General features: G+C 42.8%; 1 protein-coding gene across 2 annotated transcripts; it reads right to left on the bottom strand.

The window, feature by feature from the left end:
• LOC106601480 (zinc finger protein 239) lies at nt 1-24,664 on the bottom strand. Of its 2 annotated transcripts, none has more exons than XM_045715746.1 (3): nt 24,150-24,664; nt 2,714-2,894; nt 1-1,691 (listed from the first exon to the last, which is right to left on the bottom strand). In XM_045715746.1, exons 1-3 carry the CDS (start codon nt 24,156-24,158, stop codon nt 793-795), a joined length of 1,089 nt encoding a protein of 362 aa, XP_045571702.1. In that variant the 5' UTR covers nt 24,159-24,664; the 3' UTR covers nt 1-792. The 2 variants fall into 2 exon arrangements, with proteins under 2 accessions (XP_045571702.1, XP_045571703.1); XM_045715747.1 differs by having other exon boundaries at nt 3-1,691; nt 2,703-2,894; nt 24,150-24,663.
• Nucleotides 24,665-26,135: the final 1,471 nt, after the last annotated feature.

Raw genomic sequence — 26,135 nt, 5'->3', positions numbered from 1 at the left:
TTTCTGTTAGTCAAATGTCTGTGGAACTTGTTCAGTTTATGTCTCAGTTGTTTATCTTATGTTCATACAAATATTTACACATGTTAAGTTTGCTGAAAATAAACGCAGTTGACATTGTGAGGACATTTCTTTTTTTGCTGAGTTTATGTATATTTCTTTATCTCAAAACATCTTATAACTCTTCTGCAGTAAAACATTGTACAACCAGGTACTTCTCAGGAGCTGCCACCTACGCAATAAAAACCCACTACCCCATTCCACTACTTTGACCCCATCTGCTCCATCCCAACAGCCTGGGAGGACGGGACATCACCCTTCAACACACCATGTAACTCTTCTGAAGTCAAATCTCATATACCCAAATAAATCTCTGCAGCTACCACCACAGCATCTATTTTCTGTGATTTACGTTCCATTTCTGGGGTACAAGATATTACATTACAAATCTAAAAGTTATTACATTAACCGGTGTTACAAGACAATATGCATAGTTCTTGCATTGACCGATTATCCAATGTATCATTGATTAGTTTTATGAGCACACACACACAGGTTGACTATGACATCATCTATGATAACATTTATCGATTCAAATCCCAATGTGTGATATTACATAGATACAGGGGAGACCTGATCCTAGATCAGAGCTGCATATTATGCTCCACAGAGGTTACCATGGTGATCAGACTAAGTCAACTGTTTAACAATGGGAGATGGGTATGCATGATCACTAGAAGCTTTTTATTGATTGTTTATTTAGGGATCTGGAACCGGTGCCGTATAGGAGGGAGATCAAATAGGGCACGTTTTTGTTTTCTGGTGACTTTTCATTGTCCCTAACTGAGCAAAGCTCTTTCCACATAGACAGACATAAGGCTTTTCTCCAGTGTGTGTTCGCTGGTGTCTAGTCAGGGAGGAAGCGATGGCAAAGCTCTTCCCACACTGTTCACAGCTATAAGGTTTCTTTCCAGTGTGTATGTGCCGGTGTGAAGTCAGCACGGAAGCTAGAGCAAAGCTCTTTCCACACTGATCACAGCTATAAGGCCTCTCTCCAGTATGTATCCGCTTGTGTACAGTTAGGTTTCCTGCACTAACAAAGCTTTTCCCACAACAAAGGCAGGAGTAAGGCCTCTCGCCAGTATGAATTATCAAATGCGATTTTAAGGCGCTAGATACAGTAAAACACTTCCCACACTGAGAGCAGCAGTATGGTTTCTCTCCTGTATGGACTCTCAGATGAGATTTTAAGGCCGTAGATACAGTAAAACTTCTCCCGCACTGAGAGCAGCAGTACGGTTTCTCTCCTGTATGGATTCTCAGGTGAGATTTTAAGGTGCCAGATAGAGCAAAAGTCTTCCCACACTGTGAGCATCTGTAAGGTTTCTCTCCTGTATGGATTCTTTGGTGTTCTTTAAGACGCCCTGCAGAGATGTGCCTCTTCCCACACTGAGAGCAGAAGTATGGTCTCTCGCCGGTGTGAATCCGTTGGTGAATAATGAAGCAACTCCGGCTAGTGAAATTCTTCCCACAGTCAGAGCAGCAGTGGTGACGTTTCTTCCCTATATGTCTCTGCTGATGTTTCTTGAAGTGTTCTGACCTGGAGACACACTTCTCTGCCTCGTCAGCAACATGTGGTTGAAGTTGAGCAGATAAGCCCCTCCCACCGAGATAACCACGTTTAGGTGTGTCCCCTGTGAAACAAAGACATTGAATAACTAGGTTTATGAAATGCCGGTCCATAAACAAAAATGATCATCAATAAATACAGTACACTCAGTGACCAGTTTATTAGGTACACCTACAGACAGCGAGTCACGTGGCTGTGGCTTGCTACCTAAAACAGGCAGACAGGTAGAGACATTCAGTTACGGTTTGATTAAACGTTAGAATAGGCAAAACGAGTGACAAACAAAAGACAATGTCAGTGGCAGTCCTGTGGGTGAAAACAGCTCGTTGATAAGAGAGGTTGAAGGAGAATGGCAAGAATCGTGCCAGCTAACAGGCGGGCCACAAAAAAATAACAGCGCAGTACAACAGTGGTGTGCAGAACGGCATCACGGAACGCCTAACTAGTCGATCCTCATCACGGGTGGGTTATTACAGAAGAGAACCACACCGGGTTCCACTCCTATTAGCTAAAAACAAGAAACGGCTCCAGAGGGCACGCGATAAACACTGGACAATTGAGGATTGGAAAACATTACCTGGTCCGACAAATCCCGTTTTTTGTTGCGTCATGCTGATGGCAGTCTGGATTTGGTGTGCAAAGCATGAGCCCATGGACCCATCCAGCCTGGCGGCGGTGTACTGGTGTGGGGAATGTCTTCCTGACACACGTTAGGTCCCTTGATACCAATTGAGAAATGATTTAACGCCACAGCCAATCTGAATATTGTTGCTGACCAAACCCAATAGAGTATCTTTGGGATGAGATGGAATGGGCTGTTGGGAGCATGAATGTAACGCCGTCCAATCTGCAGCAACTGCGTGATGCCACCGCGTCAGCATGGATCAACATTCCTCTGTAAAATTTCCGACACATTGTAGAATCCATGTCCCGAAGAATTCAGGCTGTTCTGGAGGAAAAGGCAGCTCCGATCAAGTACAAGATGGGTGTACCTAATAAACTGGCAATGAGTGTATATTGTTTATCAATCAATTAAGAGAAGTTGCAGAAGCAGATTGTAGTCTAATCCACATACATTGTTCTTACTTGATGAAATCAAATCTCCATCTTCCTCGTGTCCATCTCTCGAAGTTCCACTCTGCCCTGTTGTTTTCCTGCAGTCGATCAGCAACGAAGACACCCTCTTCAGACCCTGCAGTAAGGCGCTACCGGGAGAGTTGCAACCCGGGGACTCTGGAAGGGTGGAGGGGGACGGGCTAGTTCTGTCCTGTTGACCGCAGAAGTATTGTACATAGAATATCATTAGACCAAATATATATTTATTTTTATTACCCCCCTATTTCATTATATCCAATTGGTAATTAGCAGTCTTGTCCCATCGCTGCAACTCCAGTACGGCCTCGGGAGAGGCGAAGGTCGAGAACCATGTGTCCTCCCGAAATACAACCCTGTCAAGCCGCACTGCTTCTTGACACACTGCTCGCTTCACCCGTAAGCCAGCCGCACCAGGGATTGAACCCGGTTCTGTAGCGATGCCTCTAGCACTGCGATGCAATGCCTTAGACCGCTGCCCCACTTAGGAGGCGAGACCAAATATTTCTGATTGATTGGGTCTACTACTTCGACTAAAACCTCTTGTTGCTGTACTTACAACATCTCCACTGTCACCACCTACAACAGCCTCCACTCCCTCTGTGCCCCAGTATGTAGTCCCCAGTGTCCCTCTCCCTCCATCACCTGCAGCAGACACAGCCCTGAGCATGCCTCTCTCACACGTGACACCTGCAGTACCACAGCATCTTATAGAGGAGATGATCAGCCTGGTGCGTTAGCATAGGGAGGAGATCCGGGAGCAGCAGTGTGAAAAATGAAAAATGTTGAGGAGGACAACCAGGCTCTCAGGACGGAAGTCCGCAGACTTAGAGAGGAACTGTCCAGTACAGTCAACACTGGCCACATGCAGGACCTGTAGAAGGAGCTACATGAGCCAAGGCAGGTATTTCTCAGCCACCACCATCCACTCTACAAAGAGTTCCACAAACACCTTGGACCAGGCCAACAGCTGAATCAGAACCTACAAACCAATCCAACCAAACAATGCACCAACCCAGCTGACCCCCTCCATCCCCATCTCATGGCTTGTAATTACTCCCATCAATCAAATGGCAAGTTTATATTAGAGCATCAACTTTTCCCAAATAAAATGATGTCAAAGTTATGGTGCCCAACAACGGACAGAGCTACTGTGGCCCAGCTTGGCTCCCCAAGTCAAATCATCATTCACACGTGGACCAATGACCTGCATGCCCAACAGGAGAGGGTGATCACATCACTAAGGGGAGTGACAGAGATGACCTCCACCATTTCCCCCCTTGCAAAGACAGTAACATCTACCCTGCTTCAGAGGAGAGATTTCCACCCTGCCACCATCCAGAGGGTAAATGCCAGCCTCTCTCGGGACTGTGTGCTATGGTCCAAAGTGCACCTGGCCCAACGTGCACCTGGCCTACTGTCCCACCCTCAGCCTGGACTGTCTTTAGGATAATGTACGCCTGTACAGAGGCAGTCTCCACCTTCGCCAGGACGTTAAAGGATGTTGCACTGGGTGGCCAGTCCACCTCACCCCACAGGAGCAGCAGACCAGCCGCCAACTCCCTTAGACAAAATCAGACACTCCTTTAGACCTGCATCCTGTGGCGTCTCACAGAGACTGGAGAACAGGCAAGCAACACTGCCCCCCACACCACTTCTCTCAGGAACTGCATGCAGATACACAGAGCTATGCCCAAGCCGTACTCAGTCACAGGCTACCAGACCAGGCCCGCCCCAGCACAGCTCTACCAGACCAGGCCCGCCCCAGCACAGCTCTACCAGACCAGGCCCGCCCCAGCTCAGCTCTACCAGACCAGCCCCCCAGGAACAGCCGCCCCAGCACAGCTCTACCAGACCAGGCCCAGCCCTCAGTCACAGCTCTACCAGACCAGGCCCGCCCCAGCACAGCTCTACCAGACCAGGCCCGCCCCAGCACAGCTCTACCAGACCAGGCCCGCCCCAGCACAGCTCTACCAGACCAGGCCCGTCCCAGCACAGCTCTACCAGACACAGGCCCGCCCCAGCACAGCACCGACCACTACCCTAGGGTCTGGCAAAACACTATCGAAGGTTGTGCAACCACATGATGCAGTCCACATCATTCACATCATCAGTCCTCATATGCTGAGAGTTTGGAGCGTCGCTAGCCACACTGCCCTCAACACCACCCTCCTCAATTTCCCCCACAACCTCCCTCTCAGGCTAGTTTTGGTTACCCTCACGACTCCCATCCCCAGGACAAGCCTGGGACACTCCTGCCCCCCATGGCAACCACCCCAAGACCTCCTGTACACACCCAGAATGGAGCATTGGCAGCCACTCCAATCCCCTGCAGCAGCTCCACTCCTTAGACGGGAGCTTCATCAGGGTAGACTGAGCTCTGCCAACACTGCTCTCCCAGCCCCTGCATCCAGCGACTCAAATGCTCAGTCTACTTTTTTTGTCCTTGGAGTTGTACATTTTTTTTACCCCTTTTTTCTCCCCAATTTCGTGGTATCCAATTGGCAGTAGTTACAGACTTGTCTCATCGCTGCAACTCCCATACGGACTCTGGAGAGGCGAAGGTCGAGAGCCATGCGTCCTCCGAAACACAACCCAACCAAGCCGCACTGCTTCTTGACACAATGCCCATCCAACCCGGAAGCCAGCCGCACCAATGTGTCGGAGGAAACACCTAGCGACCTGGTCAGCGTGCACTGCGCCCGGCACGCCACAGGAGTCGCTAGTACGCGATGAGACAAGGATATCCCTGCCGGCCAAACCCTCCCTAACCCGGATGACGCTGGGCCAATTGTACGCCGCCCCATGGGCCTCCCGGTCGCGGCCGGCTGCGGCAGAGCCTGGACTCGAACCCAGAATCTCTGGTGGCACAGCTAGCACTGCGATGCAGTGCCTTAGACCACTGCTCCACCAAAGGGGGCCCGGAGTTGGACATTTTAAGGGATTTGAATCTGGATTGGCTATCCCCGGACTCAGATTACATTTACATTTTAGTCATTTAGCAGACGCTCTTATCCAGAGCAACTTACAGTAGTGAATGCATACATTTCATAATTTTTTTCCCCCGTACTGGTCCCCCGTGGGAATCGAACCCACAACCCTGGCGTTGCAAACACCATGCTCTACCAACTGAGCCACACGGGACCATATACTCAATTTAAGAGTATAGACATGTTGTTTAATCTGACTCGATTGATCTCAAAACCCACACAGCTAAATGTGAAAAACCCTGTTAACTCCCCATTGATTGATTTAACTCTTACTAATAACCTTCATAAATATTTGTCTCGTGGAGTATTTGCATATGATCTCAGTGATCATTGTCCCATAGTCTGTATTAAAAAGATATCAAAACAGCAAAATACTAATCCTTGTTTAATTAAGAGACATTTTAAAAATATATCTCTCAATAGTTTTTACATGACATGTTCTACTCTGATATATCCACCACCTCCTGTATTCCTGACCCTGAGTTGGCTCCAGGACATTTCTCCTCCATATTTGTTCCTCTGGCAGATAAACACATCCCTTTTAAATAATTCGAGTCAAAGAGTGCATTCGGAAAGTATTCAGACCCCTTGACTTTTTCCACATTGTTAGGTTACAACTTTATTCTAAAATGTTTGTTTTTTTAAATCCTCAATCTACACATAATACCCCATAATGACAAAGCAAAAACAAGATTTTAGAAATTCTTGCAAAAGTATCCTGTTTCCACTGATCATCCTTGAGATGTTCCTAGAACTTCATTGGAGTCCACCTGTGGTAAATTCAATTGATTGGACATGATTTGGAAAGACACACACCTGTCTATATAAGGTCCCACAGTTGACAGTGCATGTCAGAGCAAAAACCAAGCCATGAGAATGAAGGAATTGTCCATAGAGCTCCGAGACAGGATTGTATCCAGGAACAGATCTGGGGAAGGGTACCAAAACATTTCTGCAGCATTGAGGGTCCCCAAGAACACAGTTGCCTCCATCGTTCTTAAATGGAAGAAGATTGAAAGCACCATGACTCTTCCTAGAGCTGGCCACCCGGCCAAACTCAGCAATCTGGAATTAAGGCCCTTGGTCAGGAAGGTGACCAAAAAGAACTCAATGGTCACTGACAGAGCACCAGAGTTCCTCTGTGGAGATGGGAGAACCTTCCAGAAGGACAAACATCTCATACACGTGATTAGCAGATGTTTTTGCTGGTGTAGCAAAATGCATGTGCTTCTAGCTCCGACAGTGCAGTAATATCAAACAAATTACACAACATATACCCAATACACACAAATATAAGTAAGGAATTAATGAAGACTATATACACATATATGGACGAGCGATGTCAGAGCGGAACGGACTAAGATACAGTAGAATAGTATAGAAAACAGTATTTACATTTGAGATGAGCAATGTAAACATCATTGAATTGCGACTCCACTTTTTCTCTATACTGACGTTTGCCTGTTTGATTGCCTTACGGAGGGAATAACTACACTGTTTTTATTCGCCATGGTTAAATGCGGTGGTTTGCGTTTTCAGTTTTGTGCGAATACTGCCATCTGTCCACGGTTTCTGGTTAGGGTAGGGTTGAATAGTCACAGTGGGTACATCTCCTATACACTTCCTGATAAACTCAGTCACCGTATCAGTGCATTTGTCAATGCTATTCTCGGAGGCTACCTGGAACAAATCCCAGTCCGCTTGATCAAAACAATCTTGAAGCGTGGATTCCGATTGGTCAGACCAGCGTTGGATAGACTTTAGCATGGGTACTTCCTGTTTGAGTTCCTACCTATGTGAAGGGAGGATCAAAATGGAGTTATCAGATTTGCCAAAGGGAGGGCAGGGGAAAGCCTTGTAGGCATCCTGGAAGTTGGAGTAGCAGTGGTCGAGTGTTTTAGCAGCATGAGTACTTCAGTCAATGTGTTGACATTACTTCTGTAGTGTTTTCCTCAAATTTGCTTTGTTAACCTGTTATGGCTAGGGGGCAGTATTTTCACGGCTGGATAAAAAACGTACCCGATTTAATCTGGTTACTACTCCTGCCCAGTAACTAGAATATGCATATAATTATTGGCTTTGGCTAGAAAACACCCTAAAGTTTCTAAAACTGTTTGAATGGTGTCTGTGAGTATAACAGAACTCATATAGCAGGCCAAAATCTGAGAAGGTTTCATTCAGGAAGTGGCCTGTCTGACAAGGTGTCGTTCTTCTTGTCTCTGTTTATTGAAGAGTGAGGATCTTAGCTGTCCCGTGACACTTCCTACGGCTGCCATAGGCTCTCAGAAGGCGGCAAACAGCGGAATCGTGGCTTTGCAGGCCCTGGCTGAAACAAAGTAGCGCGTTTGGGTAGTGGCTGGTTACAGTACTGTGAGACTCAGGCTCGTGCCCGCGTCGACCGAAAGGTTTGTTTTCATTCCTCTGTTTAGCTAAATGGACATTCCCGGTCGGAATATTATCGCTTTTTTACGAGAAAAATTGCATAAAAATGGATTTTAAACAGCGGTTGACATGCTTCGAAGTACAGTAATGGAATATTTAGATTTTTTTTGTCACGAATTGCGCCACGCGCACGACCCTTCTTTACCATTCGGATAGTGTCTGGGACGCACGAACAAAACGCCGCTATTCGGATATAACGATGGATTATTTTGGACCAAACCAACATTTGTTATTGAAGTAGCAGTCCTGGGAGTGCATTCTGACGAAGACAACAAAAGGTAATCAAACTTTTATAATAATAAATCTGATTTTGGTGAAGGCTAAACCTGCCGGGTGTCTAAATAGCTAGCCCGTGATGCCTGGGCTATGTACTTAGAATATTGCAAAATGTGCTTTCAGCAAAAAGCTATTTTAAAATCGGACATATCGAGTGCATAGAGGAGTTCTGTATCTATAATTCTTAAAATAATTGTTGTGCTTTTTGTGAACGTTTATCGTGAGTAATTTAGTAAATTGTTAGCAAATTCCTCCGGAAGTTTGCGGGGGGTATGCTAGTTCTGAACGTCACATGCTAATGTAAAAAGCTGTTTTTTGATCTAAATATGAACTTGATTGAACAAAACATGCATGTATTGTATAACATAATGTCCTAGGTGTGTCATCTGATGAAGATCATCAAAGGTTAGTGCTGCATTTAGCTGTCTTCTGGGTTTTTGTGACATTATATGCTAGCTTGAAAAATGGGTGTCTGATTATTTCTGGCTGGGTACTCTGCTGACATAATCTAATGTTTTGCTTTCGCTGTAAAGCCTTTTTGAAATCGGACAGTGTGGTTAGATAAAGGAGAGTCTTGTCTTTAAAATGCTGTGAAATAGTCATATGTTTGAAAAATGGACGTTTTTGTATTTTTGAGGAATTTGTAATTCGTGCCACGCCTATCATTGGATATTGGAGCAGGTGTTCCGCTAGCGGAACGTCTAGATGTAAGAGGTTAAAATCCCCAGCTACAATGCGGCCTCAGGATATTTGGTTTCCAGTTTGCATAAAGTCCAGTGAAGTTTTTTGAGGGCCGTCATGATATCGGCTTGAGGGGGAATATAAACGGCTGTGACTATAACCGAAGAGAATTCTCTTGGGAGGTAATACGGTCGGCATTTGATTGAGAGGTATTCTAGGTCGGGTGAACAAAAGGACTTGAGTTCCTGTATGTTATCACAATAGTTAATCATGAAACAAACACCTCTGCCCTTCTTCCCAGAGAGATATTTATTCCTGTCTGCGCGATGAACTGTGAACCCAACTGGCTGTATGGACTCAGACAGTATATCCCAAGAGAGCCATGTTTCCGTGAAACAGTACGTGTCGTGGAAAATTGCAAGATTGTTATAATGCTTGTATTGTATTATAATATAATGGTTGTTTTATTCGACAGAATAGAGTATTCTTAACTATTGTGTGTGTGTTCTACTGAGGATGGGCCTCTATGAGATAACACTGACAGAGGAGATTTACGATGTCTTTGGGTGATAAAACCTAAAGAGCATTCCAGATAACATGAGGTAATGTTTTTGTGCCATGAAGTACCAGGAACAAGATTAGAACCTCGTCTTAGGGACCAAACTGAGCGATAATTTATAGTGAATGCTATCTGGCTAAGGGATACTCCTTTCTCATTATAAAATCTTAACCTTGTGACCATTCTATGTATCTGTTTTTTGTCATGTAGGTTAAGAGGGGTGTATCTTGGCTATAAAAGATCTTTGTACTTTTGTGTTGTTACTTTCAAATGGTTCATTAGAAATGGCGAATCGTTGAAATTCAGTGCTATTGCAAAGCTCTTATTATTAAAGATGTAGTTTAAGTATAACTCTGACTGGTGTGTGAAGTTTGTAACTTTCCTCATTTGGTAATGCAGAAATGAACCACCACATACGTTACAATCCCTGATGTCTTTCTGGAAAGAAATACTCGCCCTGAGCTCATCAACTTTATCATCCAGAGACGGAACATTAGCGAGTAATATACTAGGAAGCGGTGGGTGGTGTGAGCGCCTCCTGAGTTGGACGTGAAGACCACTCTGAATACCTCTTCTCTGCCCGGCGGTGTTTTGGATCAGCCTCTGGAATCAGTTCAATTGCCCTGGGGGGTACGAACAAAGGATCCGATTCGGGAAAGAAGTATTCCTGTTGAGTTACCGCCGCTCTGATAGCCAAAAGTTCTTCCTGGCTGTATGTAATAACACAAAACATTTCCTGGGCTAATAATGTAAAACTAAAAACTGTAAAGTTGACTAGGAGCAGTGCCGCCCTATATATCAGCGCCATCTTGAGCAGAATGTTTTTGGTTACTACATGATTCCATATGTATTATTTCATAGTTTTGATGTCTTCACTATTATTCTACAATGTAGAAAAAAGTCAAAAGAAAATCCCTGGAATGAGTAGGTGTGTCCAAACTGTTGACTGGTGGTGCATTTTGAACATAAGCTTGTCACCTGCCTTCCCGCCTGAGACAACGACTCTAATTGTTAGGGTGGAGACATGAGCATCTCGTCATTATATTATATACAGATCTTTGGTGTAAAGGCGCACAGCACAGAAGGAGCAAACGAGACCAGACCAAAAAGACATGAGAATGTTGTGGAAATTCGCAGATGTGTCTCCTCCTGGGCAGCTCACAGTAAGGGTCTGGGCGGGTCCTCTTTTGGTCAGACCGTAATTTCCCTCACGCTTCATAAAATGCGCCACCGGTTTTCCTCGCAGACCCCCACTGGAAAGCTCTGCAGGCAGAATCATTTATCTCTTTCATGACGCCAAATGTTGTGTGAAAATTCTTACACAGGGACACTAAGTCAATCTTAAATGAATCATTGTTTATTTAAAAAAAAAAATAATGTATTCCACCTTTATTTAACCAGGTAGGCTAGTTGAGAACAAGTTCTCATTTGCAACTGCGACCTGGCCAAGATAAAGCATAGCAGTTAGACACATACAACACAGAGTTGCACATGGAGTGAACAAAACATACAATCAATAATACAGTAGAACAAAATAAAAGCGTATATACAGTGAGTGCAAATTAGGTAAAATAAGGGAATTAAGGCAATAAATAGGCCATGGTGGCAAAGTAATTACAATATGGCAATTAAACATTGGAATGGTAGATGTGCAAAAGATGGATGTGCAAGTAGAGATACTGGGGTGCAAAAGGAGCAGAATAAATAAATAAATAAAAACAGTATGGGGATGAGGTAGATAGATGGGCTGTATACAGATGGGCTATGAACAGGTGCAGTGATCTGTGAGCTGCTCTGACAGCTAGTGCTTAAAGCTAGTGAGAGAGATGGGAATCTCCAGCTTCAGAGATTTTTGCAGTTCGTTCCAGTCATTGGCAGCAGAGAACTGGAAGGAAAGGTGACCAAAGGAGGAATTGGCTTTGGGGGTGACCAGTGAGATATACCTGCTGGAGCGCGTGCTACGAGTGGGTGCTGCTATGGTGACCAGCGAGCTGAGACAAGGCGGGGCTTTACCTAGCAGACACTTGTAGATAACCTGGAGCCAGTGGGTTTGGCGACGAGTATGAAGTGAGGGCCAGCCAACGAGAGCGTATAGGTCGCAATGGTGGGTAGTGTATGGGGCTTTGGTGACAAAACGGATTGCACTGTGATAGACTGCATCCAGTTTGTTGAGTAGAGTGTTGGAAGCTATTTTATAGATGACGTCGCCGAAGTCGAGGATCGGTAGGATGGTCAGTTTTACGAGGGTATGTTTGGCAGCATGAGTGAAGGATGCTTTGTTGCAATATAGGAAGCCGATTTTAGATTTAATTTTGGAGATGCTTAATATGAGTCTGGCAGGAGAGTTTACAGTCTAACCAGACACCTAGGTATTTGTAGTTATCCACATATTCTAAGTCAGAGCCGTCCAAAGTGGTGATGCTGGATGGGCGGGCAGGTGCGGGCAATGATCGGTTGAATAGCATGCATTTAGTTGTATTTGCGTTCAAGAGCAGTTGGAGGAAGCCACGGAAGGAGAGTTGTATGGCATTGAAGCTCGTCTGGAGGTTAGTTAACACAGTGTCCAAAGAAGGGCCAGAAGTATACAGAATGGTGTCATCTGCGTAGAGGTGGATCAGAGAATCACCAGCAGCAAGAGCGACATCATTGATGTATACAGAGAAGAGAGTCGGCCTGAGAATTGAACCCTGTGGCACCCCCATAGAGACTGCCAGAGGTCCGGACAACAGGCCCTCCGATTTCACACACTGAACTCTACCAGAGAAGTAGTTGGTGAACCAGGCGAGGCAATAATTTGAGAAACCAAGACTGTTGAGTCTGCCAATAAGAATGTGGTGATTGACAGAGTCGAAAGCCTTGGCCAGGTCGACGAAAACAGCTGCACAGTAATGTCTCTTATCGATGGCGGTTATGATATCGTTAATAAGGACCTTGAGCGTGGCTGAGGTGCACCCATGACCGGCTCTGAAACCACATTGCATAGTGGAGAAGGTACGGTGTGATTCAAAATGGTCGATAATCTGTTTGTTAACTTGGCTTTCGAAGACCTTAGAGATGCAGGGTAGGATAGATATAGGTCTGTAGCAATTTGGGTCGAGTGTCTCCCCCTTTGAAGAGGGGGATGACAGCGGCAGCTTTCCAATCTTTGGGAATCTCAGACGATACAAAAGAGAGGTTGAACAGGCTAGTAATAGGGGTTGCAACAATTTCGGCAGATAATTTTAGAAAGAGAGGGCCCAGATTGTCTAGCCCGGCTGATTTGTAGGGGTCCAGATTTTGCAGCTCTTTCAGAACATCAGCTATCTGGATATGGGTGAAGGAGATATGGTGGGGGCTTGGCCGGGTTGCTGTGGAGGGTGCCGGGCAGTTGACCGGGGTAGGGGTAGCCAGGTGGAAAGCATGGCCAGCCGTAGAGAAATGCTTATTGAAATTCTCAATTATAGTGGATTTATCGGTTGTAACAGTGTTTCCTAGCCTCAGAGCAGTGGGTAGCTGGGAGGAGGTGCTCTTATTCTCCATGGACTTTACAGTGTCCCAGAACTTTTTTGAGTTTGTACTGCAAGATGCAAATTTCTGTTTAAAAAAGCTAGCCTTAGCTCTCCTAACTGCCTGTGTACATTGGTTCCTAACTTCCCTGAAAAGTTGCATATCACGGGGGCTATTCGATGCTAATGCAGAACGCCACAGGATGTTTTTGTGCTGGTCAAGGGCAGACAGGTATGGAGTGAACCAAGGGCTATATCTATTCCTGGTTCTACATTTTTGAAAGGGGCATGCTTATTTAAGATGGTGAGGAAGGCACTTTTAACCTGTTGGGGCTAGGGGGCAGTATTTTCACCGCTGGATAAAAAAACGTACCCGATTTAATCTGGTTACTAATCCTACCCAGTAACTAGAATATGCATATACTTATTATATATGGATAGAAAACACCCTAAAGTTTCTAAAACTGTTTGAATGGTGTCTGTGAGTATAACAGAACTCATTTGGCAGGCAAAACCCTGAGACATTTTCTGACAGGAAGTGGATACCTGATGTGTTGAATTACCTTTAAGCCTATGCCATTGAAACACACAGGGGCTGATTAATGTTTTGGCACTTCCTATTGCTTCCACTAGATGTCACCAGCCTTTACAAAGTGTTTTGAATCTTCTACTATGAGATCTGACCGAACAAGAGCCTTGGAACGGTGATGGCCGATTAGACTCTGGCACGCGAGGTCATGTTGGGTACCCTCGTTCCAAAACGTTTTAAAAGAGAATGCATTCGTCCACCTTGAATATTATTCATGTTCTGGTTAAAAAAGGCCCTAATGATTTATGCTATACAACGTTTGACATGTTTGAACGAACGAAAATATATTTTTTCCCCTCGTTCATGACGAGAAGTCCGGCTGGCTTAGATCATGTGCTAACAAGACGGAGATTTTTGGACATAAATGATGAGCTTTTTTGAACAAAACTACATTCGTTATGGACCTGTGATACCTGGAAGTGACATCTGATGAAGAGAATCAAAGGTAATGGATTATTTACATAGTATTTTCGATTTTAGATCTCCCCAATATGGCGGCTAGTCTGTATCGCAACGCGTATTTTTCTGGGCGCAGTGCTCAGATTATTGCAAAGTGTGATTTCCCAGTAAGGTTATTTTTAAATCTGGCAAGTTGATTGCGTTCTTTAAATGACAATATAATATTTTACCAATGTTTTCTAATTTTAATTATTTAATTTCTGATGCTGACTTGACTGCCGGTTATTGGAGGGAAACGATTTCCTCAACATCAATGCCATAGTAAAACGCTGTTTTTGGATATAAATATGAACTTGATAGAACTAAAAATGCATGCATTGTCTAACATAATGTCCTAGGAGTGTCATCTGATGGAGATTGTAAAAGGTTAGTGCATCATTTTAGCTGGTTTTATGGTTTTGGTGACCCTGTCTTTGAATTGACAAAACATTACACACAGCTATTGTCAATGTACTCTCCTAACATAATCTAACTTTATGCTTTCGCCGTAAAACCTTTTTGAAATCGGACAACGTGGTTAGATTAAAGAGATGTTTATCTTTCAAAGGGTGTAAGATAGTTGTATGTTTGAAAAATTTGAATTTTGACATTTATTTGGTTTCAAATTTGCCGCTCTTGAAATGCACCTGCTGTTGATGGAGTGCACCACGGGGGGGACGCTAGCGTCCCACCTAGCCCATAGAGGTTAAAGAACAACCAGGCATCCTCTACTGTCGGGATGAGGTCGATGTCATTCCAGGATACCCCGGCCAGGTCGATTAGAAAGGCCTGCTCGCAGAAGTGTTTTAGGGAGCGTTTGACAGTGATGAGGGGGTGGTCGTTTGATCGCAGACCCATTACGGATGCAGGCAATGAGGCAGTGATCGCTGAGATCTTGGTTGAAAACAGCAGAGGTGTATTTGGAGGGTGAGTTAGTTAGGATGATATCTATGAGGGTGCCCGTGTTTACGGATTTGGGGTTATATCTGGTAGGTTCATTGATAAGTTGTGTGAGGTTGAGGGCATCAAGCTTAGATTGTAGGATGGCCGGGGTGTTAAGCATGTCCCAGTTTAGGTCACCTAGCAGCACGAGCTCAGAAGATAGATGGGGGCAATCAAATCACATATGGTGTCGAGGGCACAGCTGGGGGCAGAGGATGGTCTATAGCAAGCGGCAACGGTGAGAGACTTGTTTCTGGAAAGGTTCATTTTTAGAAGTAGGAGCTCGAATTGTTTGGGTACAGACCTGGATAGTAAGACAGAACTCTGCAGGTTATCTTTACAGTAGATTGCAACACTCCCCCCTTTGTCTGTTCTATCTTGTCGGAAAAATGTTATAGTTCGGGATGGAAATTAAGGTTTTTGGTGGTCTTCCTAAACCAGGATTCAGACATGGCTAGGACATCCTGATTGGTGGAGTGTGCTAGGGCAGTGAATAAAACAAACTTAGGGAGGAGGCTTCTAATGTTAACATGCATGAAACCAAGGCTATTACGGTTGCAGAAGTCAACAAATGAGAGAGCCTGGGGATGGGAGTGGAGCTAGACACTGCAGGGCCTGGATTAACCTCTACATCACCAGAGGAAAAGAGGCGGAGTAGGATAAGGATACGGCGAAAGGCAGAACTGGACGTCTAGCACGTTCAGAACAGACAGTAAAAGGAGCAGATTTCTGGGCACGGTAGAATATATTCAAGGCATAATGTACAGACAAAGGTATAGTAGGATGTGAATACAGTGGGGGTAAGCCTGTGCATGTAGTGATAATAAAAGAGATATTGTCTCTAGAAATAGCATTTAAACCAGGTGATGTCACTGCGTGTGTGGGAGGTGGAACTAAATTGTTAGCCGAGGCGTTTTGAGCAGTGCTAGAGGCTCTACAGTGAAATAAAACAATAGTTACAAACCAAAACAGCAATGGACAAGGCATGGTGACGTTAGGGAGAGGCATGCGTAGCCGGGTGATCATAAGAGTCCAGTGCGTGGCTTCAGGCAGCTAGCGGCGGGCTAGCAGGCTAACAGAAAGGCCTTAGAGGGGCGACGCGACGGAGGAAAGTCTGTTGTGGCCTCCTCGTGCAGTTACATCAGCAGATGGATCAGCAGGGCTCCATGTGGTAAACCAGGCCAATTGGCAAAATATGTATAGTGGCCAAAGAAATATGTCCGAAGGGCCTCTTAAGCCAGCAGTCCAATGTGCTTTAGATAGCTAGCAGGCCGCGGATTAGCGGCTGTGCATTCAGGGGACGTTAGCTGCTATAATTCTAGGTGGGAAAAAATAAGAGGTCGACCGATTATGATTTTTCAACACCGATACCGATAATTGGAGGACCAAAAAAAAGCCGATACCGATTAATCGGCTGGTTATTATTTAATTTTTTTTGTAATAATGACAATTACAACAATACTGAATGAACACTTATTTTAACTTAATATAATACATCAATAAAATCAATTTAGCCTCAAATAAATAATGAAACATGTTCAATTTGGTTTAAATAATGCAAAACAAAGTGTTGGAGATATTGCACTTTTACTTTATGTGCCATGTAAGAAAGCTAATGTTTAAGTGCCTTGCTCAGAACATGGGAACATATGAAAGCTGGTGGTTCCTTTTAACATGAGTCTTCAATATTCCCAGGTAAGAAGTTTTAGGTTGTAGTTATTATAGGAATATTTCTCTCTATACGATTTGTATTTCATATACCTTTGACTATTGGATGTTCTTATAGGCACTTTAGTATTGCCAGTGTAACAGTATAGCTTCCGTCCCTCTCCTCACTCCTACCTGGGCTCAAACCAGGAACACATCGACAACAGCCACCCTCGAAACAGCGTTACCCATGCAGAGGAAGGGAAACAACTACTCCAAGTCTCAGAGCGAGTGACGTTTGAAATGCTATTAGCGTGCACCCGGCTAACTAGCTAGCCATTTCACATCGGTTACACCAGCCTAATCTTGGGAGTTGACAGGCTTGAAGGGGTGGGTATAATTTGTGGAATGTTCCAACAGGAATCTGTTCCAAAAAACGTAAAGTAAAAGGTTGCCAACCAACAACGCATACAAAGTAGCAACGCATACAAACCTAGCTAACTAGCTGCCGAATAGGCATCAACTCGCCACGTAGCTTATTCTTAATGTTTGTCCATTGGCAAACAGACATGTGAGAAGAGACATTTTTCGGAATAAACGTGATGAGTCAAAAACGCAATGAAATAGACCACTCCCTACCCGGTATCTTATTCTGCCGCTATACAACTTTGTATGGGTTGTTTTTTGGAAACCTTGTTATTTACTAAGTTTTTGGAATAGATTCCTGTTGGAACGTTCCACAAATTATACCCACCCAGGTTGAAGTCATAAACAGCGCAATGCTTGAAGCACAGCGAAGGGCTGTTTGAATGAATGCTTACGAGCCTGCTGCTGCCTACCACCGCTCAGTCAGACTGCGCTATCAAATCATAGACTTAATTACAATATAATAAACACACAGAAATACGAGCATTAGGTCATTAATATGGTCGAATCCGGAAACTATCATCTCGAAAACAAAAGTTTTTTTCTTTCAGTGACATACGGAACCGTTCCGTATTTTATCTAACGGGTGGCTGAGTCTAAATATTCCTGTTAGGCATTGATGTTTATGGTTAGGTACATTGGTGCAACAACAGTACTTTTTTCGCAAATGCGCTTGTTAAATCAACACCCGTTTGTCGAAGTAGGCTGTGATTCAATGAAAATGAACAGGCACCGCATCGATTATATGCAATGCAGGACACGTTAGATAAACTAGTAATATCATCAACCATGTGTAGTTAACTAGTGATTATGTTAAGATTGATCGTTTTTTGTAAGTCTAATGCTAGCTAGCAGGTTGCAAAAACGAATCCCCCCTGAACAAGGCAGTTAACCCCCGTTTCTAGGCCGTCATTGTAAATAAGAATGTGTTCTTAATCTGACTTGCCTAGTTAAATAAAAGGTAAAAAAATAAAAATACAAAATAAAATACAAAAAAATTCTAATAATAATATTTCGGCAAATCGGTGGGCAAAAATACAGATTGTTATGAAAACTTGAAATCGGCCCTAATTAAATCGGCCATTCCGATTAAATCGGTGGACCTCTAATATATATATAAAATAGGTTCAGAGCTTGCGGTAGGAATCGGGAGATATGGAGAAGAATAAGTCCGATTAGCTTTGGTTTGAGTCGCGCTGTACAGACTGCCTAGAGTTGTCCGGGATGAAGGTAGCTGATGACCGCTAGCAAAGGATAGCTGACTGCTAGCTAGTAGCTTCGGAATGTATTCGATGGGCCTCGTAAGCTAACAGTCCGTTGTGCTCTAGACAGCTAGCATTCAGGGGACGTTAGCTGCGAAGGTCGGAAGGTGAGAAGGTTCAGAGCTTGCAGTAGGAATCCGGGGATATGGAGAGAAAAATAGGTCTGGTATGCTCTGGTTGAATCGCGTTGTACAAACTGCCGAGAGCTTTCCGAGTTAACGGTTAGCTGATGACCGTTAGCTGGCTAGCTTATGTTGGAGATTCCAGTAATAGAGGTAGAGACAAATACTTTAGAGTAAAAGCAGGTCCACACCACATTGGGTGAGGCGGGTTGCAGGAGAGTATTTTGAAGTAAGGGGTTAGAAAAATATATATACATGGGACACGACAGGACGAAGGACAAAGACGTCTGACTGCTACGCCATCTTGGACCACCCACCGTTTATTGTCAGCGCGCTGGAGAGGTTCCAACCAACTCAATGCACCATAGTACACATGTCAATCAGGAGCTCTGCTGGGGCAGTCCCAGCAGTTGTCTTATATACGGTTATACACAGACAAGTTATATTTGCATTTTGTTTCATTCACGTGACCGACCAACACGGTTTCATAACATGTGACAGACCAACACCTCATGAGGCTTCTCGCTTAGCGGAGACCTTGAAACAGATATCTTTCGTTTGTTTTCAAAACACGGTCTGGGCATACTGGCAAATTGCAGCTACTGATAGGTGGGATTTGTACAGTCAGCCACTTGCATGAACACAGCAATTGGTTATTAGAACAGCATATGAAAAGAACACAGAAATTTGTTATAAGAAACAAACATTAAACTTCCTATTACAAGAGCAAGCGGAAATAAACGCTCAAAAATGAAAAATACCCAAAAAACTTTTGGAATATCACGCAAAAACATACATTTGAATTAATTTGATATATCACCCAGCCCCAATCTACTGATGGTGTTAAATCTGTTTTCCTGGACATTATGAAAGGTGTCCCTGCATGGTGCTTTTCTTTTTACTGTTTAAATTAACAATATTGACTTCTCTGTAAAAATATAAAAATAAAATAAATAAACAACCTGCACTTGTATGCTGATGATTCTGTTGTGTATGCTGATGATTCTGTTGTGTATGCTGATGATTCTGTTGTGTATGCTGATGACCAGGCTCTATCTGAACAACAGTGTACCTTCATTATATTACAGAAAAAACCTTTGACCTGAAATTAGTATTGAATGCAGATAAAACTAAGTACATATTCTCTTGACCGCATAAAAATAACTGATGATTTAAGCATATGTACTTTGGATGGTGTCCATATTGATTGTGTCCCTGCTTACAAATATCTGGGCATCTGGATAGATGAAAAGCTGTCTTAAAAAGCATATTGATGAGTTAAGAAGCTGAGAATAAAAATGTGTGTCTTCTATAGAAATAGGTCCTGCCTCACACTAAATAGTAGAAAGCAGATTATTCAGTCAACGTTCCTATCGGTCCTACACTACGGCGACATCTATATGAACGCAGCTGCCACTTCATTAAAGCCATTAGATGCAGATTATCTTAGCTCACTGCGCTTTATTATGGGTGACAAAACTGATAACATATGTTAAGATGTGTTCAACTGTAATGAATGCCCAATCAAAGGTTCTGAACATAATCCAGGGGTTATTATGTTCAGAACCTTTGATTGAGCATTCATTACAGTTGAACGCATCTTTCACCCCTGAGTTACTCTTGATAAAACCACAATTTAAGTCACACGTAATTTAACACCCAAGTATTTCAGCAATGCATTGTACACTACGCCATAATTTCAAATGTTTAGTAGTTCAGTTAAGCAGTTTGATTAAATTATACTTAAACATATTGTTAAAATTACAGCAAAATCTTTTTTTTCAAAAGTAATACATTGAAAATGGCCTAAGAGTTTTGAAACATTTTGATAATCTGTTTAGATATGTGAAAATGCATCACATACTTTTGAAAATCGCATCAAAAAACAAACAGCATTGGATTGGTGGAGTCGTGTGCTAGTGGGAGTATCAAATATGTTTTATACCAGTCATTTCCTTTCAAACCAGTGAAGAGAAGTGAACAAGTGCACACTTAGGGAGGACGGAAAGACAAGTAGGGATTCCTTAACATTGTATCTATGCAGAGGCAGAGCTAGTGTGAGGGCCATTGGTGCGAATGTTCCTGCAGATTAAAAAATAAAAATAAAAAAAATAATAAAGTTGGCCTACCATTATTTAAAACTATAAAACATGGCAAAATTGATCTGATTAAATTCCATCCTGGAATTGGTCCAGGTGGTTGTTGCTTATTTTATAAAGCAAAGTACCCTACAGCTGTCTGTCAGTATACCTCCTTGAGGGGTCCCCTGGGACTGGTAGCTGCACTGCTGGTGGGGGAAGGACCAGGGTCTTCACATTTTTTAAATGAATTTAGTAAGTTATTTATTAAGTTCAATATTTTAAATTAAGCTTACACACTGCCGGGATTGAGGTAGGCCTATACAAGAACAATCCAACAATGACTCATGTCGACAAAATTTTAAACAGTCTAATACATCTTTAAGCAGGAATTAAAAAACATTAGGAGACGAAAAACTTTCCAAAGAACAGGATAGCATATTCTGAGTTTAAAGGTAGACTCAGCAATATGACGTAGGCAAAATGCACAAAGTAAACATAATAAGTGGGTCAATTTCCACAATAACCAAGAACTTTGAAGTGTGAAATTAAACTTTTCCAATGTAGTCAACATTAGTGGATTTGCAATTGAGTATACACTCTTATATTCCAGTACCCTAATCACAGTCAAGACATCTATTTTATAGTAAGAATAAAAAAACTGTTTGAAATGAGAAGTAGGCATTGGTCTGTGGCAGAAAAAGGAAATTCACATGAGCGGCACAATCCCACCCATGCTCTACCAAGGTTTTCCAGCACACAGCTTTGACCTACTACAGTAGCTATGTTGGTCTATTGTACTTCAAACAATGATTATGCAGGTTGCTTATGAGCCAAACATTCTCAAAGAGCCCAATTCAGACTTTTAGAGGAGGTGCTCCCACTATGTGATTTTTACCGCATAAAAGGATTCGTCACACCACACTAACCCCATTCCACGAACTTTCAAAGCTTTTTTTATTTTATTATACTGAAAAAATATAAAAACGCAACATGCAACAATTTCAAAGATTTTAGTTCATACGAGGAAATCATTCAATTCAAATAATTTCCTTAGGCCCTAATCTATGGATTTTACACAACTGGGAATACAGACATCCATCTGTTGGTTACAGCTACCATAATACATATTTTTTTGGTAAAAAAAAATATATATATGTGCCTCAAGAACTCATTGCAGTATTGTTGTGCATTCAAATTGCCAATCGATAAAATGGTGTTCATTGTCTGTAGCTTTTGCCGGTCCATACCATACCACGGGGCACTCTGTTCACATCAGCAAACCGCTCGCCCACACGATATCATACATGTGGTCTGCGATTGTGAGGTCTGGATGGACGTACTGCCAAAATCTCTAAAATCGACGTTGGAGGCAGAATATGGTAGAGGAATTAACAATAAATTCTCTGTCAACAGCTGCGGTGGACATTCTTGCAGTCAGCATGCCAATTGTGCGCTCCCTCAAAACTTGAGACATATGTGGCATTGTATTGTGTGACAAAACTGAACATTTTAGATTTTCCTATTGTCCCCAGCTAATGTAATGAACATGCGGTTTAATCGCTTCTTGATATGCCACACCTGTCAGGTGGATGGATTATCTTGCAAATGAGAAATGCTCACTAACAGGGATGTAAACAAATTTGTGCAAGAAATTGAGAAATAAGATTTTTGTGCGTATGGAACATTTCTGGGATCTTTTATCTCAGCTAGCAAGAATACATTTGCTCACTGCAGTGCACAACGTGCTGTTTACATGTCCATTTGTTTTCTCAGCTACAGTTTGAGTTGTGTCCTGTCTGACAGTGAAATATGGCTAGCTCTAAATATAGCTTGGTCTATGGAGTAGCTAGCTAGCTAGTGTTGCAAAAGTCCACTTGATTGCATGCATTGTAAGGTAGCAGCGTGACAATTTGGCTTTGAACTGATGTAGTTATGTTTTGTGCAAAAATGTAGGATTGGCATTTGGACGTGAGCGAGATATCATTAGCTAGCTTCTGTGTCGATATTGTCTGGTTCTAACTAGCTAGCTAATGGCTGAAGTTATTTGTGTAACAAACCTTCCATAAACAATTACAGCTAGCTACCTTTCTTTGCCTGTTTGTTAGCTAGCTACTTTCAGCTTGTGTTAGCTAGCTACAGAGGCTAGCTGCTGGACATTGGACAAGCATGCTAATGTTAGCTAATAGCAGCTGTATTGAAGTAGGCGCAGAAAATACTGAACACTCACGACTAGAATATAATGGAATCTAAAATAAAATACAAATTTGGAGAGGACAATGTAGTGAGATAAGCATCTCAAAAACAGTAATCATTTGAAAAGGGACTATTAACTAGCTGGCCTGGGGCATCGTTGCCCATGAATAGAAGTTACAAGGCTAGTGTGCAAGCATCTTAGCCAGGTCGCCGAGGACAGACAAAAAACTAAAAGCGTGTACTTATTGACAGAGGAAGATGGCATTTGCATTTCTCTACAAGTTGGGTGAGTCAACATGTTTTTTTTTTCTACTTGCACACACATGGATAGACGCATCATATTAAGCTTAGGTTGATCGGACTAAATCCTTTTTTGGCAGGGGCGCATCTTTGGTTTTAGAAGTGGGTGGACATAATGATAAAAAAAATTATCCAGTGGGATAAACACTCCAAACAGCCAACCTGACCGCTCCTACACTCGGAGGGGTCCGCTTGGTCCTAAAGCACACCGCTACCTCATGTTGTATCACATTCCAATGATAAAACTGAGGGGGACAAAAATTATATTTCAGAATGTGGTGGGGACATGTTCAATCCATCCCCAGTGAAAGTTGCACCCCTGGTTTTTGGTATATTTTAGTTGTCACTGTAGTAGTCTAAGCATAGGTGGTTAGAGGATGTTGAAGTGGTGCTTAAAAAGTGGAGGCAGGGCCTGTTTCCTTTTCGACTTGCGGTAACTCTAAATCAATAGTTGTTTAGTAGTCCGAAAATGTAATTTGCTTGACCATTCTGTAGGTCGTGTAACTGTTTGTTACATGCAACATGTTTTGTGAACTCAACCGGACAGATTTTCCTCTCCGGTTTTATGATTGAACAAAAGGTGTGGTTGAATTTATTCTGCCACCTTCTTGTCTCGGCAGTGTCAAGGCATATTAACAGGTTATTGAGCAAACAAAGCAATTATCACAACACACAGGTTGTAATATGGCTATTTTTTTCTGCCTTGGCTTCCCGGTGATTTTACCGCTACTGCAAGGTGTAGCCTTGGCCTCATTATTTATCCATGGTTCTGACTTTACCTGCTCGTTGCGCATTGCCTTGTATCAAACTGTGCTTTAGGCTAGTAGGGTACTTTGCTGAAGGACAAAATATCCAACGTGTTTATTATCATCATTGTTTATTTTGTCCAACTGTTCAAATGAAACGAAGGGATATGGAAGATCAAAGATGATAACTAGGCCTAGACATGTTATACACCACAGTAGGCATATTGTTAATAAAAGTAAACCAAACTTACCCGATCCATAGTTAGCTATTCTTTCTTCAGCGTTTCTTCAAATAAAAAAACGTGACAGTAAATCTGTAGCTAGGCAACACTACAGTTACTTCTTTGTCACAGCTAGACTAAAGCAATCAAACGTCCTTTTAAAATATAAAAACTCGATTAATCTAAAGTAATCTTACTTCAGAAAGATCCTGGATAAGATTTTACTGGTTATATTAAAGTCAACAAAACGTTCAACACCCTATCCACCAATAATCCTGTTGTCTGTTATCGTCTAACTCTACACGAGAGTCTGTTGGAACAACGTCCTCTTCGACAGTACAGATAGTTTTAATTGTCTGAGGCCCAGTAAGGGAAGCCTGTAAAATACCAGACTGATTACAGCAGCGCTATCCGTGCAGCGAACCAGTAAAACCCGATGTATGTTCAATCCGACATCTGCAGTGGCCATGAAGCATTTACAGCAATGCAGTCTCCGCAGTAGTCAGTGGGTGTATACTTATTCCGCTTTACCGAGCAGAGCAGAGCTGTGAAGGAAGTGGTCTTCTTCAGTGGTATGGCGGTCCGCAAACGATTATTATTTGTGTATGCCGCCACTTGGTGAATTGGCTGTGTATCAGCCTACTATTCTGTAGTATTATTTCATTACACTTTGTGAAAAACAAACTAACCCTACACCCATTAAAACCTCATCAATATTCCACTACTTTAGCTCTCTGATCCTACACCAGGCCAGCAGTCTGAGAGGACCGAATATTATCGTTCAAACACCTTGTAATTCTGCAGTAAAATATTGTACACCCAAGTACTTCTCTGCAGCTGCCACCACATCTATCAACTGTGATTTACATTCTATTCCTGTGGTACGGTTGACAACCATGGCTATGAACACCAACAAAAAACTTTCTGAAGCATGTTATTCCTATCACTCTCTATTGACCTTAGCTTAATCACAGGTATCCTCTCAGGATCCCTCACCCTGGACTCATCTTCCACTAGTACTCTCTTCACTGCCTCAGCATACAACACCTTCTGCACTACTGTGATCCTGGTAACCTCAACCTGTCTTTCTCTCACCGGACACGTCTGATCTCCAGCACCATGTGTACCCCTACAGTTTACACACACAACTTTTTACATCAATAGTACACATTCCTTTCTTTCAGGTCCTCCTGCACACTTCTCACATCTAGGATGCTGGAAGGAAGTACTCAAGGAAGGGAGTTCGTGTTTATATAGGAAGTACCTCCCCACCGTAAACAAATCCTGTCAATGTCGAGCTATATGAGCTCTTCAGCTTGTAGTCTTAAAACTCGGAAATTAGTTACCTTTCAGCCAACCCAATGGGAAAAAAATTGGGTTTTTGGAATAAACACTGAAAATAAGGTCAGCACAGGCTGATGAGATCTTATACGTTTTGTTCTATGAGATAATAGCATTCAATTAATAGTACCTTTATGAATTATGTAGTGTTTGATTTTTTGTTGTTGTTAAGTAAATTCACAAGTGACATTAGCTGATAAAGATTCTGGAACAAAACTAAGATCTCCTAAACCTGTGTTTACGACAGTCCTTATTTTTGTCATTTATCCAAACACCATACAAAAACACCATTACATTTCCCCATAGGCTTTGTCCAACGAACCATGGCAAAAGTAGTGCCTATAGAAAGATGCCATTACTATTTCTCTCTTTAGAGCCCCACATGGCCGAGTCATAATACCCATAAAACCTAGTGGCCAAACAAGGAAATGGTTCCAATTGCTTTCCACCATTCACTTTTCCCTATAGGGGATTTCCCATAGGCTTTCCCTGGTGAGACATTTTGATTACCGTGAAAATCTCTCTCGGACAAGGTGACTTATGCTAATTAGCTTGAAAGTAGACATTATGCAACGAAACAAATCCCTAAAAGCTCCTGCACATCATCTCTAGCTGATACCTTTGCTAACAGGTATTGTGTAATTTTAAAACTTGCCCATGACAGGTCACAGAATT

This window comes from Salmo salar, chromosome ssa03 (genome assembly GCF_905237065.1).
Source record: "Salmo salar chromosome ssa03, Ssal_v3.1, whole genome shotgun sequence".
Taxonomy (NCBI): domain Eukaryota; kingdom Metazoa; phylum Chordata; class Actinopteri; order Salmoniformes; family Salmonidae; genus Salmo; species Salmo salar.
Note: the sequence above shows the minus strand (reverse complement) of the source record. Positions and strands in the feature narration are given on the sequence as shown.